This window comes from Lytechinus variegatus, chromosome 2, assembly GCF_018143015.1.
Source record: "Lytechinus variegatus isolate NC3 chromosome 2, Lvar_3.0, whole genome shotgun sequence".
Classification (NCBI taxonomy): domain Eukaryota; kingdom Metazoa; phylum Echinodermata; class Echinoidea; order Temnopleuroida; family Toxopneustidae; genus Lytechinus; species Lytechinus variegatus.
In genome coordinates, this window is record NC_054741.1 from 65,262,131 (window position 1) to 65,282,416 (window position 20,286).

At 36.2% G+C, this 20,286-nt stretch overlaps 1 protein-coding gene across 2 annotated transcripts; it reads left to right on the forward strand.

The window, feature by feature from the left end:
• The first annotated feature begins 3,969 nt into the window (after positions 1-3,969).
• Positions 3,970-13,791, forward strand: LOC121408670 (proline-rich protein 11-like). 2 transcript variants are annotated; one of them, XM_041600213.1, is made up of 9 exons: positions 3,970-4,076; positions 5,607-5,782; positions 6,893-7,076; positions 8,781-8,909; positions 9,559-9,867; positions 10,439-10,516; positions 10,763-10,893; positions 11,497-11,647; positions 13,074-13,790. In XM_041600213.1, exons 2-9 carry the CDS (start codon positions 5,607-5,609, stop codon positions 13,164-13,166), a joined length of 1,251 nt encoding a protein of 416 aa, XP_041456147.1. In that variant the 5' UTR covers positions 3,970-4,076; the 3' UTR covers positions 13,167-13,790. The 2 variants fall into 2 exon arrangements, with proteins under 2 accessions (XP_041456147.1, XP_041456146.1); XM_041600212.1 differs by lacking the exon at positions 3,970-4,076 and adding an exon at positions 4,344-4,441 and having other exon boundaries at positions 13,074-13,791.
• The last annotated feature ends 6,495 nt before the right edge of the window (positions 13,792-20,286 follow it).

A 20,286-nucleotide genomic window follows, 5' to 3' on the forward strand; every position in this document is an offset into this window, starting at 1 on the left:
AAAGAGTTTGTATCATCATAAGAAAAAGCAAAAAGAGACATTTTGAGGGTATTTTATAGTCCACCAAAGGGAAAGTTGTTCATCAGTGACATCACACATCCTTGTCGCATTGCCAATGGGAGGATCTCCACAGCATTAGTGATTGCAATATTCAAATGCTCATAACGTTCTCATTATTTGTCCGATTTTTCTCAAACTTTCTTTATTCTTATTCTTTGATTTTTCTTTTTCTACACAAGCCTATTTGTTCCAAAGGTTTCATTCCCCTTTAAGTTTCATGAGTCATGCGAGTGGGATAGATATAAGTCACTTTTTTTTCTTCGTTAAAATTTGCCCTTTCCCCTGTGCCTCCAGTTTCCAGATCGCTCCACCTCCCTTGAAAAAAAAAAATATAAAGTTGCAACAAAACGAGCAAATGAGGATTAAACAGTTGATATATATAATCTATTTTTATCAAAAAATCCTATCACTCTGGTTATCATGGTTATAGTGGTGAGATCCCGAAATGTATGGGATGATGACTATAAGGAATAAAGGTGCATTATAAAATGAATTAGCCACAGATCCGATGGAAATAGCACAACGATGCCGAAATGAAAAGGAAAAGATTGCAGAAATAAAAGGAAAGATTTTTAAATAATTGTCAAAACTATAGGCCCTATATAGGGGATGATATTCAGCATTCAAAATTCGATACAAATTTTCATTATTTTTTTTTAAATAATATGTTGACTTATGCGATAACCCTCCTTTAAAAATCATTTGTAATGATACGGCAAATATTGCTGTCCTAGATAACGGCACTAATTCGATCAATGTCATATTATTGTACATTGTTCCGCTCCACAACCCCATGTAGAGGATGTTTTGATTTGAATGAAACTCATTTGAATCAACCATGATGCAACAGATCTGCATTAACGGTAAGAGGTTGCTCATGTAATCACTTCATATTCCTTTTCACAAATTTCACGCATAAACATTTGGGCCCGTGTATTCTGAAGTCGGCTTTTAATTTAAACTCAGGTTTAAAGTTGTGGTATGGATAGCCAACTTTTATAAAAATCAATAACAGTATAGAGATATCATATTTCAGCTCATCTGGCTCTCAAATCATTCATAATTGCCTAGGAGGTAAAAATAGATGATTGTCTTCACCAGTAAACATAAGACACATACAACTTAATAAAAATGTTGACACTTTTGGCTTCCCATATTTAAGCACAGAGTTAGACCATGGTCTAGTTAAACCTGACTTCAGAAAACGGGCCTTGATGATTAAAAAATTACCGTTTCTTTTTTTTAATTGTGATGGAGGTAATTGTATATGCCACCCCCTCGAGTATGGCGAGGGATATCCCCCCCCCGGAAGGATTTACGCCGTCGCGTTTTCTCTTTCTCTCTATGCTCTTTGAAGATGTGACCATTTCCTTTTTGTATGTATATAAGCATTATAAGCATTAATAATTAGTTTACCATTAGCAGGGGCGATCCATCCTTCGACAATAGGGGCCGGGCGGAATTTTGTTTCAGTCCCCGGTTACAGCCATATTTTCCCCGATCGGCCGGTTGTATGTGATTTTTGTTTGTTTCTTTGAAGGGGTAGTCCTAATAGTCACGTCTTAGCATTAAACGATGCGAGCGCGAAGCGCGAGCCAATTTTGTGTGTGGAAATTATATATATTTTTCCTCAATGTGAACATTCTGGGCAATGTTTTTATCCTGAAAAGATGTCTATGCAACTAAATGATATACTACGAACGGGAAGCGCGAGCAGAAATGAACTGATGGAAAAGGTATGTTAAAGACTACTCGTAGTTAGCCATGAAGACGTTACATATTACAACAATCAAATAATGCTAGCGCGAAGCGCGAGCTGATTTTTTTAACATGTTCACCTAAAGAATGGAAATTCTAGGCACTTTTGATAACTTTAACAGAATAGGTATAACTAATCAAACCACTGATGCGGAAAATTTCGAGATTTAGTCCTACTGAACGACACTATATTCATGTTTTGTAAATCAAGAAAAGGTTGAGTAATTTGGAATCTTATAATGCGAGCGCACTGAGCGCGAGAAGAACTAGCATAGTGCTGAAAATTTCATCAAAATCGGATGTAAACTAAGAAAGTCATGACATTTTAAAGTTTCGCTTGTTTTTATACAAAACAGTGCATATGCACAATTAGGAGAGTAAGACGATGATGTCCACCACTCACTATTTCTTTTGTTTTTTAGTGTTTGAATTATACAATATTTCATTTTTAAAAATAGATTTGACAATAAGGACCAACTTGACTGAACCATATAATATTAGACAATGCAAATTGCACATGTTCATGGAGAAATTAATCGTTGTATCACTTGACAATGAGGAGAAATTACAATTATTTCATATAATAAATATATTATATCATATAGTCTCCTCATTTGCATACCAGCCAGGATGTGCATATAACTGTTTTGGGAAATTAAGCGAAGCTTTAGAATGTTATAACTTATTTTACATCTGATTTTGATGAAATTTTCAATGTTATGCTTGTTAGATTTTTCTTTTTATTCAAATCAACTTTTTGTTAGAGTGAATTTCTCCTTAACCAATTGATTCAAGCGCGAAGCATGCATGAGTGTAAAAATTTGAAATGTAAAATTAGACCTATATAAAAATGGGCCACTCTATTCATGTTTTGTAAATCATGAAAAGGATGAGTAATAGGGGATCTTCCAACATCAGCAAAAAGCGCGAACAAATTTTTGATATTGTGATCTGAAACTGGATGGTTTAAATATAGGCCTAGCTATATATAGCTGATACGTTTTGACAATCAGACATGTAAAGGGATACTTGTAAACTTTATGGAATACACAAAATATTAGGTACCTGATGAATACAAAATCGTAAATATTCAGACCATAAACTGACATTTTTTACAGAGCACTTTTTAAAAATAAATTTGTAAATCACACAAAATATTGAAAGTTCGATTTCCGAGGTGAAATATGTTATGTATAGCGACTTCCAAACTGGATATTCAAGCTCCATATATTGAACAAGATATCAGTAAATCACCTAAAAGGCAATGCGAGCGCGAAGCGCGAGCGAAAATTTTATACAGTGGCATGAAAGATTCGTTTTATTTTCAAATTCTTCTCCTCACTCTTATTTTAGGCACTCGTCTTTCTTCCTCTTCGTTTTTCTCCTCTCTTCCCACCTTTTTTTGCTCCGCCAATTAAAAGGGGTCCCAGGCCCCTCGGATCCACCTGGATCCGCCTATGATTAGGCGTCCGGGAAATTGCTATACCATCATTTTACGCACATATCTTTAGGCCCCTTTATAGGCCTAAATATAAAGTTGAAAGCCTATAATGGATTTTCGCACATATCGCCTTATTATTTGTCATGCCTACGAGTGCAAGTTTAATTCCGGGGGGGGGGATTCAAATATATTGCTGCCGCGCGTGCACTCGTTAAGGGTATTAAAAAAAAACGATTTTCAAAAAAGGGGGCAGATTTGAAAAACTTTTCAATGAATTACAGGATCAAACGTATTTAGGGTATGTTTTTTCCAAAGCTTCCAAAGCTTTTTTTTAAGACTAACCAAATGTATTTAGGGTATTTTTCCCAAAGCTTTTTCCCCGAGGTCCATATTCTGGCGACAACTTGTTTAGGGGCAAAAATGTGTAAATAAAGCCCGCGAAAACTTGTTTAGGGGGTTATTTTGCACACAGAGAAAAACTCGTTTTGGGGGGTGTTTGACCGGTGTTTGGAAATAATTTGGCCACGCGTGTTTACAGCAATACATTTGACTGCCACCCCCCCCCCGTTTAATTAAAGCCTCTCTTTACTTTTTGATAAATCCCCTTAAATAAATATAAATGGGCATGCCATTATTCCAGATTCCATTACTAGATCATAATGCAGACATTTCTGTGCATGTGGGTGTGGTTACTGATTTTTAAAGTCCGCTGTTTCGCAAGTGTAGAGATTTTCATTGGTCAATTGCATTTGACGTCATTTTTGATCAGCTGAGAGAGCGGTCATTACAAACGCAGACGATGAAAGCTTGATTGACGGTAAGGAATTTTCTCAGTTTTTACATAATTAATATGAATACTTTTTATGATATTGCATCTGGAAGTATATATTTAGGGACATTTCTCACTGTTTTTTTTGCTGTCGTATCACTGATTAGCCTGAACTGAACTAGTACTCTCAGCTCAACTGCGCTCTGCTCTGCTCTGCCTCTTGCTGCCTCTGCACACCAATCATAATGATCCAAGCCCGAGGGCGAGGCAGACGTCAGGGCACGGAGCTCCCCGTGCGATGCGATGGAGCTACCTAATTTATTTATTTATGCTACGCGAACGCGGTGACAATTGCAGTGAATGAGTGCAGAGTGGCAATGCCGTCAGCTCGGTGCAGCAAGTATCAAAAGCATGTATGTAGGTCCTTCCTTGGTAATAATGGTAGCATCTAGAAAAGACTAGAAATTTTAGAATCTATTCTCATGTCTTGATTCTTTGAAACAGAGAGGGTCGTGGGTTCGAATCCCAGCCATGGCGTAATTTCCTTCAGCAAGAAATTTATCCACATTGTGCTGCATGCTGCACTCGACCCAGGTGAGGTGAATGGGTACCCGGTAGGATTTTTCCTTGAACGCTTTAGCGCCTATTAATATGGCGGCTCAGCTACAGCTGGGGTAATAATATGATACCAATTATCAAAAGCGCAGTAGAGTAGGCCTATATGGATATGCACATAGTAGCTGCGCTATATAAATGGACCTATTATTATTATTCTAATTGACAAAGTCATAGATCATTAATTTAAATAGCAAAACTTAAAATTATCCTTATTTCATGAAACAAGTTTGCTTTTTTTGATAATTCTTTGGGCCTTTTTGGCCAGCATCCACAAAAACCAAGTTTTCCATTTATTTGTACGACAATACACCAGACGGTGGACTGTACTGTTTCCAGATCAAACTCAAAGAAGAAGATTTAGGCCTAATTTAGGCACTCAATTTTTATTTTGATGGGTTGTGGCTCACGAAACTCTGAAATGGGGGTCTAACTAAGCCTAAGGTCAGAACTGACTACAACTCTACAAGAGTGAAATGCAGGATCTTGGGAACTAAAAATATACTGGGCGGTGTGAAAAATGGTCTAAAGAACAGGATCACGGTATATGATGTACGCTGTACGTGCTTGCGCTGGACAATATAGATGTTACGTAATGAGGTTTTGTGAGCAGCCTGAAGTCTGAAAAAGGGGGTCATTGAAGCGGCACATCCCCATACCACCAATTTATGTGAGTCCCCCCTCCCCCATATTACATGTGCCAATATTGACTTTTTTGTTGGAAATTCAGTGAATATTTTGTAGTCATCATCAATGCACACCCGGTAGTGTAATCAAGAGCTTAATTGTACAATTTTATAAGTTTAAATTATATAGAAAAACATTTTTCTTGATTTTTTTTTTAAAATCACTACAAGAATAAAAAACACCCTAGTTGTTTTCTTACAATCCTTCTTTTATACCATTTTACATTGACTTGCACCTGCCATCTTACCCCTTTTATAATTACTCCTTTTTGTTCAGATGAAGCACCGCAGCAATAAAGTGAATTTCTTGTCGTATTCTTCACATCGTAAGAGAAGAGGCAATCGGAGGAAAGTGAGGGAGCCGTCCAAAAGTCTGTCAACATCAACAGTGACCCTTCCAGGACTTCATGAACAGACTGATGCCTCAAGAATGGAATTTGATGTCTCTCAAATGTAAGAATAATTCTTGGGCTCTGAGCTTCACTATTGACATAGAGTATTTTGATGTTTATGCAGCTGTCTCCTGTTAGACACACCTCTTGACCCCTGAATGATGCGTCATTGTGCTGAGGCGCGTCATACAATTTTATACCATGATGCATTCCTAGTCAGAAAAAGTGACACATCATACTTTAAAATCCATAATCAATGAAGATTCACAACCATGATACCATTTCACAATAATGACTCAGACTGATTATTGACTAGATCTACAGATATGCATTTTTCAATAATAAATGTTTCTGTCGAGGTTACATGTAGGGAAAGGCGGGGTAATTTGAGCATAGGGGCAAGTTGAGTCACTACCCCTAGGTCAATAATGAATAAGGAAGACATTGTGGTGGTGTGAATGTATTGATGACCCCTTGTATAACCCCGCCAAATTGTTTTCAACTTTGTAATAAAAATACTTTTGTAGAAGGAAAAATACAAACTTCAGTCAAAAAAGTAAAAAAAAAGGTATGAAATAGATACTGTAAGTGCTTTTTACACATACACGTCTTTAAATATAATAAAGACATAAGAACAACATTGTTAGTCCAGGTATGGATCTTCATTTTTGTCGTAGTCTTTTAGATGATGGATGTGAAATTATCGCATTAAGTTCGAACTGGGTTAATTGTTGAGCCAGCCAACATGGGGCAAGTTGAGCTATGGTAATTATAAAAAAACAACCTTAAAAATCCATCAATATGCAGGCAGAAAGGAGCAAATTTACATGACTGTTCTTTTCCTTTTAGCAGATATTAGTATTTATAGAAAATTAGCAAGTGAAAAGACTTTGAATAAAAAATTTACATGCTGGTTCTTCACCCATACGATTTGAGCATAGTTTTTGATGCTCAACTTACCACACAGATGGGGCAAGTTGAGCCATTTGACATTTCTTTTTTCAATGGTGACAATGACCTTCAGTGAGGGGGTAGAAAGGTATAAGGGAGGGGGTTGGAAACTTCTTTTGTAATTTCAAATCTTTACCAACATTGATGATTATTTTGACACTTGTTAAATATACACAAAGAGGGGAAACATGGACTAATCACTACTTTATCTCTTACACAGGTTACTTGATTATAGTCTTGGTGATCACATCCAGGAATTAGATCGCTCATCATCATCTTCAGGCAGTATGATTCCATTCATGGATGCAAGTTCTTGGCTGGCAGTGGCTGGAGAAATAAGTCTAACCAAGCTGCCAACTACTCTCTATCATGTCTGTAATTGGTGGAAAACGAAAGTTAATGAGGTACAGTGTAGTTAAATGTAAACGCTCGTAATAAGATGTATATGGTTTGGTGGGTCTAAGAGAAATAAACATACTTTTTTTCTTTTCCCAATTGCCATCTAAAGCCACGTGCACACATTGTGATGGGATTACACTAGGATCTGATTGGTTGAAAAGGTGCCAAACGCATTTCAGTCTAATTACATCGCAAGTCGGCGCTCACGTTTGCAACGGCTTTTCAGTGCGCTGCACCTCAAGGCAGCGAATTGGCCATGATGCCATCGTTTAGTACAAATCTGATTCATTGAAATGAGCAAAATCTCAGAAAGATTTGACATGTAAAATGTCTGAGATTCGTTCTGCAATCCTACTGCAACAAAGCGGGTCGCAGTTGCAGCGTATTGTAGGTTGGTGCACACTTTGATTTCGTTTCGCAATCGGATCTTGGTGCAGTCATGTTGCATAGTGTGCCCTGGTGTTTAATTTCCATAGCAATATCATTTTAGAGGAAACATTCCTCTTTTGGTAATTTTCTTGAGGGCCTTTTAAGTGTATTCATGTTTCCTCTAATAAACATGTTTAACCCTATCTAGGCCAGAGCGGGGGGGGGCCTCCCCCTCAACGAGTTGCGCAATATTTTTGCCACGCAAACTTTTTAGACCGCGCTACTCGCTGACTTTTTACTTTCGAGTCTTTCGCAACTTTTGAGACCAATTTTGCGTCACCCGGGTACGCAGTTCCGAAATTACGCAATGTCATGTTAGTGCATGTCAGACCAAAAATTGCTCAAAAACATGATTTCGTGTACAAAGTCAATGGAAATTGTGTTTTCAACCAAAAATCATAAATGTATGATTATTTTTAGTTTTGCTGGTCTAAATGTATGTATTTTATGCTGTTTATGATCTTAGAAGAGCCCCAAAGAATTTCATTAAAAAAGTAATGAAAAACAAAGTGTCCAAAAACAAAGAAATACCAAAGAAATTGCAAAAAAACAATATAATACATATGAAATCGATCTGATATCACAATTTTTTCATGTAAACTTACTAAGAACACAACAAAAATTTTCTATGCCAAAAATTAGAACATTTGCAGCTTTATTTATGGAGTTAGAGGAAAAAGTATGATTTTGCATACTAATTACGCATAACTTAGCATAAATACTTAATTCGCATGAAATAAATTACTATGCAATTTTGTAGATTATATCCCAGACAACCTGCGTGCCAATTTTCGGCGTGATCGCGTGGTCGAATGCTGAGATCTCAAGGGGGGGGGGGGCCTGGGAGGCCCCAGGCATATGAACTCCCAAAATACTCCGGCCTAGATAGGGTTAAAAGTAAACAGGTATGAGATTTGTAATGCTGTGTTATTTGATGAATTAGATTGAGATACCAGCTATTAAGTGTACAGTACAAATATGCAAACGAAAAGCACTGTTTTAATTTGGCTATAACTAGGTAAGTTTTTATTGTGTGTTTGTGGGGGGGGATTGGGGTTCATGTCCACTAAACACTGAAACATGCATGCTACTGCACACAAATGGTTAGCCCAACCACTTCAGCTGTATTTTGAAATATGATTTCAATGGTATTTGAAGAACAAATTGTGTCATTGAAATTAATTATTTTTATTCCGTCATTTGAATATTGTGGAAGAACGTGAGAGCTCACAATCTCTTGTTCTTACAACTGTATACTATCTCTCCAAATTCATCTGTAGAGCCTGGAGTTTGCCAAAGATGTAGTGTTTCCATCTCGTGTCTACCGTAGGGAGCTTTATGCCACCCAAGAACAGATCATTCTCCTTCAAGAACAACTTCAGAGAATCACAGAAGAGATGAAATCAAAGGTAAAGGCATTTAACCAAAATAGAAGCCAGTATGAAATATTTCATCAATGTTTTTACCTTTTCTCAAATATTTATCTTTATTTTAAAGATTTAAACTATTGTCTGGGAGTGAGTATAAATTTTGTTTGCAAGGAAGTTTTTAAATTTTGATTAACTTTGTTTATTTCTCCTTTTGATCATACTGGTACCGTATATTATTGCAATTATTACAAGTGTAAGGGCCACTGCACACCTTTCGACTTGTCTGCAATCCGATTTTTGGAACAAATCACATCTTTTTCTGAAAATGTGAATGAACAGTAAATTTTTTGTTTGAGGTTCCATTTAACTTAAAGAATTCCAATATAGCAATTTTGGATGCCTTTATTTCAGAGTAAAGGTCAGATTAGTTTCAAATCGTAGAATTCACTTTTATTCTAATATGGATGATAGCATAGTCACAAATTTAAACAGGTATTCAAACGATGATTTAGAACATTACAAATTAAGATATTCCATGTCTCCATATTAGCATCAAATTCTACATTTCATTCCAAAATTGGGTTGCAGACTAATCGTAAGGTGTGCGGTGGCCTTAATGCAGAGAGACCTGTTTTTCTCATACCAAAGAGTGATTATTTGCTTAATATCAATAACATCTATCTCTCAGAAATCAGCGGAAAATACATCTGCAGCTTCAAGTTGCTCCCATTGTTGCTGTCCACTGCACAGCCCTACAGCAACCAACCCTATCGTAGGGGCAGTAGACCAACCTTCTACTATCACACTGCCACCAGGCTCTTCAACTCTACCAAGTGTGCCGCCGCCACTACCACTGCCACCACCCCCACCCCCACCAGCAACACTTATGCCCCCACCTCCCCCTCCTCCCCCTCCCCCTCCACCAGCAGTTGTTCCTCCTAAAGACTGGAGAAAGGACCTACCCAAGAGAAAGAAAAGCACCAGCAATGAAAATAAGGTAATTTGATACTCCACAACATATAGAAGAGGACGCCTTTTTTAGGATGACACAACATTTGCTCGTGCGACAGCTGCTCCGGGCCTAATTTTGTCTAAGATGTAGGGTTTTATGTTAGGTTTAGGCTAGGCTATAGTGTTTAACCCAGGGTTGAAGTTTGTAAATTAATTACTTTAGAGCAGAGCAATTGTCGCAGGAGCATAAGATGGAACCTGTTGTAGATATGATATGACAATTCTCAAAAACATTTTTTATAGTGTTCTAAAATTGCCTCACTTTAAACATAACAATATATTAAACATGCATTAAACACTTCTTTATAGTCTTTATAGATGGCCAAAGTGGCATTGATAATCTCATGTTTGACAATGGTGTTATCATGTCTTTAGTTTGTGCCAATTATTATTAACATGCCAAGTTTTTGTTGTACAGCTTTACTGTGCCATCTCTTAATGAGCCATTGCATGAGTCTTGTAACGGTATTGCACAGCACAGTATTATATTTTTTTTATACTTACCGGTACTGATATTGCCTGCTAACCCTTTTACATTCTTGTTTTTCACATCACAGGAAGCGAATAAAAATCCTGCTATTTCCTTGGATGACATCAAAGGAGTGAAACTAAAAAAAGTGGATAGGACAATTAAGGTGAGAGAATATTCAAGTTTGGTACTGCCTGCGAATATGAAAAAAAAATGCAGGAAACCATCTCAGAATGATTGTGAGAGGACGCATATACTGCACCTAAGAACCGGTGCTTTGCTGTAAAAATAAACCAAATCATTTGAATGATAACACATGTACAAAAAGTGTCCAATGATTTGTCCAGATTTGTAACTCTTAATAGACAACAACTTCTCTGAACTTAGGCCCTGATATTTTTCTCCTTGACAGAGGTCTAAATCCTCATCTGGCAGTGGGCCTCTTGTAACGTTATCTGATCTTCAAGCTGTGCAACTCAAAAAATCTTTCAAGTCTTCAACTCAGTCCCCTCAAATCACATCTCCCATGAATCTGAGGAAAAGGTGAGTTTTCTTATTTATTGTAACAAAGTTTATACATCATTGACTACTTTCCTGCTAAACAGAGAACAAATTTTAAAGAGCTGATACAAAACCTGCTGGAAAAAGACACTTGTTATTCCTTGAAAAACATTTTGATTGTGGCTGAAGTTGTCTTTACAAGTAAATAACCCCCTAATGGACAACATGCCGAGGAGAGGGAAGATGGAAGAATATGAGGCACAAAGGTAAAAGGGGAAAATAAAACAAGACAAAGGTGGACATTAGAAGGAAGATATGGAGATGTGGCTAATGCACTGTATGGCTTACATTTTCCCTTCAAGTGTAATCCTGTATGTGTTATGTTGTTACTGTTGATGTTATCATTATAGTTCATTTCAAATCAACCGTTTGCACTCTAACTGGAAGAAAAAAGGTGGGACATATGACTTTTTTTCATATTGAATTATAACGTGAGAATTCATTAACAAATCATTTTAATATTCATGAATGTTCATATGAGGGAAAGATGATATTCTAGAGAGGTATCACTGCCACATCAGTGACACATTGTATTGATGACATACTCTTTGAAAGTTCTTGTTATCGTATCTTGTTTCATAACAGGTTATCATTAGAGGCAGTGGACTTCAGGATGTCTTTGAAGAGAGTTGGTTTGCCGAGAAGTCCAGGTGGCACTCCGTTCCGCATGAAACCGACTGAGAGTGGGGTAGGGCTTACTCCTATAATGACCAGGGCTCTCAAGAGGAAATTCAGGGTGAGTTACTTTCCACAGCCAATGCTCTTTTTTTATAAAGCCCAGTGCATACTATGTGATCCGATACGACACGATTGTTTAATAAATCATGTTTTGCATTAAATGTTCCAAGAAGAAAATATAGTTTGGCATAATGTTAGGACCAACAAAATCATAATTTTACTTTGCGACAAGCCCCTTGGTCATAGCAAAGCCCAAATCTGCTTCAAGTTGCAGCAGATGATGACATCATTATGATTTGGCTTTGAATTTGGTTTTATTCCTACAATGAGGCTCAAACTAGAATGAGTTTTTCAGTAGTCCTACCACAATTCTGAACTCTAATCACTTAAATTGTATTGGTTGTAATGTCCAAATCAAGATACAATTACTTTGAAATTCGAATTGCAGTGAATCACAGAGTGTGTGCCGGGGCTTAATATCCATTGAGATATCCATCTTTCTTTTATATCCCTCTTTAGAAGAATGCAGGGGTTAAACTTTATAATGTGCACTATTTATGCTGCTGCCACTGTTTGTATCATATGTTCTCTTGTGAGCTTGCACGTTTACATGTACATGTAGGTCACATTTCTCAGTGGATTCCTTTGAAATTTGGTATGTAAGTGTATAATCTCTAAACCTTTAACGTTTCAATTTGGTGATTCTGCCTCTGTTTTGGTTCAAAGGTTTATTTTTTTGTGGATGGCCTCATTGGCCTGTTAGTGTGTATGTGCTTTAGGACGCATTACTCAATATATTCTTTTTAAATTCTGTGAGGGGGTCATTTTTGCACAATATGTAGTAGAAGTCTGTATGAGCTAAGGTACGATATTGAGAAAACTCTCTTGTACAAAGAAATCAGGATTGCAAGTCATGAAGCATCTGTACCGATCAGATGCAAGGATTTCAGTAGCTAATAATGCTTGGTGGTGAGAAATCACTTATAAAGTGCTTCAAAGTTGTCATGAAATATTTTAGTGATGTTACAATTTTTTATGCCCCCGCAGACAAAGTCCGAAGGGGGCATTAAGCGTTGCCCCTGTCCGTCCGTCCCCCAACTTGGTTTCCGCACTCGAAAAATATTAAATGGATTTAAAAAAATTTTGTGTGTATGTAGATGACACCAAAATACAGGCTAAGTTTGAATTTGGAGTCTGCAGGTCAAAGGTCACAGCTCATTAAATATGCAAATTGGCTCAATGTTGTAAATTATATTGGTTTCTTCACGATATTAAGTTTAATCATATAGAATGAATTTCTGATCACGTTAAGCGGGGGCATCTGTGTCCTTTGGACACATCAAATTTCAAGTTGTAATATTATTTTGTCATTATCATCATCGTCATCACAGAAAACATATATTATAATCATCATTATTCATGAATTTTTTTCTTAAAGCTTGGTAGGTTTAGTATGTTTTGATTTTTCTTGTCATTGTTTGTAGAGTGTGACTACTCCTCCATCACCTTGGAGCAGGCATGCCTCACCTAGCAGTAGTGATACATCACCATTCACACCACCAGGTATTAGATTCTGAGACTAAACACCATCAAGACGTGACTACATATCAGGCTTGCCTCATCTAGCAGTAGTGATACATAGCCATTCACAGTGCCAGGTATTAGATTGTGAGGCTAAACGACGACTTCCAAATGAATATTTTGTGACTATACAGCAAGCTTTCCTCACCTAGCAGTAGTGAAATGCCACCATTCAGACTGCCAGGTGTTAGATTGTGAGACTGACCTTCAACCCCTCCATCATTTCAGATGATTTTACAATGAAAAATCAAAATCAGTTGTAACTTTCTAGTGTATTTCTGCACTTCGTAGAGACAGGTAGACATGCCCATGCTAAAGTACTGAGAAGTCTTTCTTGTGCTGACTACTGTACATGTTTGATTTGAGGACATATGATTATTTTGGTTATAGGAAATAGGGTACAGCGGGCAATCTGCCTAACAGTCACATATAGGGGAAGGCGGGGTAAGTTGAGAATAGGGGCAAGTTGAGCCACCACACCCAGGCCAATAATGAATGAGTCAGACATTGTGGTGGTGTCATGTATTGATGACCCATTTCATAACCCTTTTCCCAACCATATTGTTTTCGACTTTGAAACAAAAAGTACTTTTTTCGACGGAAAAATACAAATTTCAGCCCAAAAAGTAAAAAAGGGTGTAAAATGGAGGAGTGCTTTTTACCCACACACGTCTTTAAATATAATTAATAAAGAAATAAGAACAATATTGTTAGTCCAGGTATGGATTTTCATTCTTGTCATTGTCTTTTAAATGATGGATGCATAAGAAATGTGTGGATGTGAAAATATGGCATTAAATTCGGACTGGGGTACTTTGAGCCAGCCAACATGGGGCAAGTTGAGCCATGGAAATTCTTATGGTAATAAGAATGAAAAATTAAAAAGCCATTGATATGCAGGCAGAAAGGTGTAAATTCACATGACAGTTCTTTTACTTTTAGAGGATGTTAGTATTTATAGAGAATTAGCAAGTGAAAAGACTTGAAATAAAAAAAAAATTGACATGCTGCTTCTTCCCGCATACATTTTGTACATAGTTTTTGTGGCTCAACTTTCCCCAGAAGGTGGCACAACTTACCCCACATATGGGGCAAGTTGAGCCATTTGACATCGTTTTTTTTCAAAGGTCACAGTGAATTTCAGTGTGGGAGTAGAAAGTTATACATAGGTGAAAAATATTTCCAAAGAATCAAACTTAAAGCCAAGGTACTTATTTCTACAATATTATTAGTCATATCAATTCTAACATGCAAAATGCAAAAAGTGTTACAACTTGCCCCGCCTTCCCCTACACTCAAAAGGTCTAGAACTATAGATTGGGTTCACAGAGCCTATTTTGTGCTTTTAACCCTAAAACTAGGGGGGAACCACCCCCCCCCCCCTGAGATCTTGGCCGCTGATCTCTGAAAATGGGCATGTGGGATGTACAATCTGCAAATCTGTATGGTTAATTTTCCCAAAATAAGATTTCTGAAAAATATGAATTAATTTATGCATAAATCATACTTTTTGCTCTAATTCACTATAAAAAGCTCTTAGAATGTTAATTTTTGTGTAAATATTCTTTATACCATTGCAAACAATTACAAATGAAAAAAATCGTGGTTTGAAAATGAATTTGCTATGAATTTGATTGTTTTATGAATTGCTTATGTATTTCTTTGTATTTCGACACATTTTGTTTTTCTTTTCTTTTTTTAACCAAATTTATTGCAGAGCCTCTTTGAAACATAATTATGCTAAAAGTTATGCTGATGAGTTCTGAAAAATTAACCATACAGCTTCGCAGATTACATCCTACACTCTTATCATGCCAATTTTCATGGTGATCGGCAGCCGACATCTCAAGGGAAGGGATTCTCCCCGATCATATAACACCCCAAAAAGCCTGGTCTGGTTAGGGTTGAATTGAGTCAAAGAATGCAACTTGTACTGTATGAATAAAGACAAGCACTTCAGCATAGGAACCTATTACAGGCCAGGCACTATGTGCTTGTCTTACTTGGCAGACAAGACAACTACATGTAGCTGTACATATTTGATTGAATTCAAATTATTTAATGGGTAGTCCTGGCTGAATATAATGATATCTAAATCAATGAGTAAAATTCACAGAGAAAAACACTGAAAATGATCTTTTGATAATGAATATCAAGAGATATTGAATTGTAAAATTCAGCAATATTATGTGAAAGCAGTTATATGAATGGTGTAACAAATATTTAATGGCTGGGCTGATGATGTTACGGTTCATAACTGTTTGAAACCAAGCCAGGCTATGCTGATTTCAATGGGGCTGATAAGGTATTCATGCAACCCCATCCTCACCAATTTTTGGCTGTAAATTTTTGCATGCTCCACCTAGACATAGCACCAAAGACCGGAAATTCTGACTGGAATACCAGTACTCCAAAAGTGATGCCATCTCTCAGTACTCCATGGTGTATTCTTAGATAAGTGAAACTTTTACAGATCTTTGCAGAATTTGCAATGGTTTTTACTACATTTAAAGCATATTGTAACTTTGTTCATATACTGCGATGTGAATACCATTGGTCTGTGATAATAACTCCTGTTGGAATATTTTCAATATTTTTTAACAGAAGCTTAGCTAAAACTGCATTAGCAGTCTGGTCTGGTAGTTTCCTTCTTCCACAAAATTATTTTGTTTTGTTATTGACCATTGATCTGCTTAAAGCATGCACTTCTGCATATAAAATCATATCTATAATGTTGATGTGATTATCATTTAGCTGAATATCAAAGTTAGTTGATACGATGTCATTAAGTTATCTCAACTTTTTATACAATCTCATTAAAATTGTAGATCGTGTTTCATAACTTCTACATGCACTTAAATCTTATTGTACATTTTATTGTATTTAAAGCGTACTTGCTAAAATATTTTGCAAACATTTGACAATACTTTAGTGATTGCAGGCATTGGTATATTAAATGCAAATATAACATATCTAAAATGTCAACTTTCTATGTACATCTTTTTACATTGTATTCTTCCGATGTATCATGAATGGTCATCATGTAAATATTTCTTTTCTAAAAAATATACTCATTTTCTATCAATATGATATGATTATGTACTCAAGAAACTTCTATATTTTTTTATATTTTGCTTCTTATAATTGCATGTTAATTAATCCTATAGTGGACAATGAAGGTTGGTTAAATGAGTTTATAACTTAAATTGTTTCCTTTAGAGATGTTTATGATGTTAATGTTTTGTTTTAACCCATTGAGGATTGGTTTCTCCTGTAAACACACTTGTAGTTTATCTCTGTTCTCAATGCTATCAATCACACAAATCATGAGGTAACATGTATTTTGATTGGACAGAGACACCCCTCAGGTCAAAATAAATGCAAAGGTTTTTTGTGTTTATTATTTTTTTTTTCATGATTTAAATCAATAATTTTTCAGTGCACATGTAATATCATTGCTCACCTGAATTTATACATTTGTAGCTGTTGTCTGGTGATACAGGCCTATTACAGTAGTACAAATATACATGATTTTATTTTTCATATGTGAAGTAACCTGGTTTTGGTAGCAGTAACTTCCTGGGAAATCAATTCCTTAATCATTGGTGTTGTTTGATAGCTTAATGACTGGTAGCTATTCATGCAAATTAATCTTTTACCAATTACAATTACATATATGCAAATTGTTATTCTATAAGTCATTGAAATTGGAAAAGATCTAATAATTTTGGTGTGGAAACTAAACAAAGATACACATGGATGTTTCTCTTGTCTCAATAATAAGAAATGTAAATAGAATTCTTCCTTAACCATATGTCGATGTTCACAGTACTAATCATGAATAATATTGCTTAGTAGTTTGCAGCATAAATTGTATACGATGGCAGCTTATACGCAAATAGTATTGGTGCTTATAAAGTGTAAAGTAAGTTGTTATTAAAGTTTTATTTATTTGTTCAGTTAATTTTCTTAGTTTTGAAATGTATCATTATTCTAAAGTTGCAATAAAAAAGCTCTATATATCTGAGCATTTGGCTATGATCCTCATTTTTTTAGACATAATTGTTTGTGTACTTTCGACGTTCACACATTGATACATTATTTTAATTTTTTTATTAATTTTTTTTTTTGGGGGGGGGTTGGTTAAGATCTGTAAGGGTTTGGAGTTGCTGCATGAAAATTGTGTTTGAATGCAAATGAATGGCTTAAAAGCACACATTTGGGGCTTTCAATTTATTTCTCTGATTTGCCTTCAAACTCCAGTTGTCAGGGGTATTAATAGATATACTTACAGTGTTCGCAGATGAAGTTGTCTCTCCCCCCCCCTCTATATATATGTTTCTTTGTCTCGGTAGATCCATGTGTGTGTATATTTGTGTATGAGAGTGTTGATATAAGAGTATCTTATTCAAAGCTTGATGAAAACTAAATTGTTTCATTATTTCAATTAGTTTTTGTTGTGATTTTTTAAAAAGACTTTTCCAACGTAAAGGTTAGGAAAGTACTAGCCTGCTATGCAGACTCTGAATGGCTCGTGAAGTGGGATCTGCAGCTGGTTTGCGAAGGGCGAGCGAAGCGAGCCATTGCAGCTCCAGTAGACCTAGTCTGCTATGCAGACTCCTTGAATCAGCTGTGATACACACCCTGCAGATGGTGGGTCTACAGTTGTAGACTAGGAAAGTACATGTAATGATCAAAGTCTTGTTGGTACCCATTACCAATATACTCACCTTTTGAAATTAATTTTTTTCTGAAATTTTAGTGTGTTATAAAAGGGGAGGGTGCAGGAACACTCCAATTGGTCACATGATGTTAATTTAGATATTTCATTGGAATATATAATCCAAGTAGCAAATGAAGACATAAGGGTAACTTTTCTTGTAGTTGATTATCAAGCATGGGCCAGGGAGGGAGGGGGGTGGGCTCAGGGTCCACATTGTTCATAAAATGTTGCATTGTGCCTCTCCTTAATTAGAGGTTATCCTCCTCTTTTAACATTTTTGTACTTTACTTATTTATTTATTTTGGGTGGGGGGGGGGGCTTATTTGGAAAGTAAGAATATTTTGGGGTTTCTTTCTGGATATATTTGGATGCAGTTTCTCTTTGTGGAGTGGTAAACTTGTATCTCTTTTTTTCTGCGTGTCTACAAAATCTTGCAATCGCTGCTCAGTTTCCATGTGTTCCCACTCCCACAAAGCCCTTGATTCGCCCCTTGTTGATAGCATCAAGGATTGCAGACACTCAAGATGGGCACGTTCCCAGAGAAGGCGGAGCTTGGATGAATTATCTATACTAGTTCCTCCTCAATGGGCGGAGCACATGGAAAATGTAAACTGACACAGGTCCTTTGACACGATCTTGAATGACAGATTAAAGATGTAGGGAAAGAAAGACGAAAAAAGAAATGTATTTGTGTGTGGGGGCGTGCAAAGTAAGAAAAAGAGAGATATTTTTTGATGGCAAAATGTAATCGTTTCTACACACGCGCATAAATGCTGCCTTCCCTTTTACGAGTTGACCCATCAATTTTAAAACTTACATTTTTTATTGAAAATTTTCACAAATTTGACTATAAGTGTACACGAAGTGCTTCAATTTCACTTGAGAAAAGGCAAAAGCGCCCCCATGTTTAGCTCGGTCTCGATCTTTGCTAACTCGCTTTCGAGTATCTTTGATAATTTCTATGCCTCTTGCCCCCAACAATTTCTGCGTAAAGCAATGCCCCACTCCCCCATCTCTCTCTCTCTCTTCTGATCACACACTTTTATCCATTAATTTTGCACTGAAATCTTCAATTACGCCTAGAACGTGGACTGAAAAGAGATCCCCGAAATCTACAAAAAACGGAGATATGTTGTGAAATCAGTCCAGGCTACTAAAAACTACTTAAAAATATAAGCAGATTTTATACACTACCTTACAAAAAATTGATGTGATACAGTTTCGACAGATTCTTTATTCAATTCTGTTTTGTTCAGTTTATATGACATCGACTCATGTTTATGCACAGTTTGATATTTCACGTAAAAATTTCGAGTATTTTTTATGACTTTATTTTGTTGAGCGTTGTGGCTCAGTGGATTAGTCTTCTGACTTTGAAACAGGGTCGTGGATTTGAATCCCAGCCATGGCGCAATTTCTGTCAGCAAGGAATCTATCCACGATGTGCTGCACTCAACCCAAGTGAAGTAAATGGTATACCTGAAGGAATTTATTCCTTGAAACGCTGTGAGAACAACCGGACTAGACTTGCTTTGCCGGGGTAATATAGGAGCTCCTTGAACATTATGTGGCCGCCTATACCCTAAATCATAGTTATTGAAGGTAAAATCTTCTCTGCTCAAAATAGTCGTATTCATACAATTGGAATGATTAGGCTTGTAATGAATATTTTAAAAATGATTCAGATCCGAAAAAATGAATCCAAGGCCACTAATGCTATATGATTCCGGTCAAAATTCACACAATCCGATTAAATCGACCTTAAACAGAGTCAATTTAAAATAATTCCATTTATAACATGGCATCGAATAGGTTATACACACGTACTCGAGTAAATAAGAGAAAAAGGTTGCGATTAAAACACATGTCGTTTGAAAATAGCGTGACGAAAATCTTAGTGAGATAAAGACGTGCCCGATTTTCAATGCGAAGTTAAGCTTATTGCGTCAAACGATTTTTTTTTAATGAACTATATACAGCGTGAATGGGATTTCAATTTTATTCATTTATTATATTTGAACAGATAGGATAAAAAGCTATTAACAAAATAAATGTATTGGGAGATTAAATGAATAATATATCAAAGGGTGCAAATTGAGATATAATGAACAGTTTCTGAAAGATTACAAAAGAGTGGACCAAGCAGGCTCTAAACTAAAAAAATCTATAAAAAATGAAAAAGATTTATTCGATTCAAATAGTGTTAAAAGACGATTTCCTTGGTAATTTTCTCACTTCCAAGATATTAATAGAACACCACTGACGTACATCCGAGGGTGGGGGATATACCCCCCCCCACACACACACTTTTCAGAGAAAGAGAGAAGGGGGAGATAATGACATATTATATAAATATATATTGATCATCAAATTATTTATACAATATTGCATGA

What these genes read in the sequence shown, in the direction of transcription:
- LOC121408670 (XM_041600212.1), top strand. Translation starts at nt 4,406, where the DNA reads ATGCCGTCAGCTCGGTGCAGCAAGTATCAAAAGCAT. An exon ending in GCAGCAAGTATCAAAAGCAT is followed by an intron (nt 4,442 to 5,606) that starts GTATGTAGGTCC and finishes CTTTTTGTTCAG; the next exon opens with ATGAAGCACCGCAGCAATAA. An exon ending in CAGAAGAGATGAAATCAAAG is followed by an intron (nt 8,910 to 9,558) that starts GTAAAGGCATTT and finishes TCTATCTCTCAG; the next exon opens with AAATCAGCGGAAAATACATC.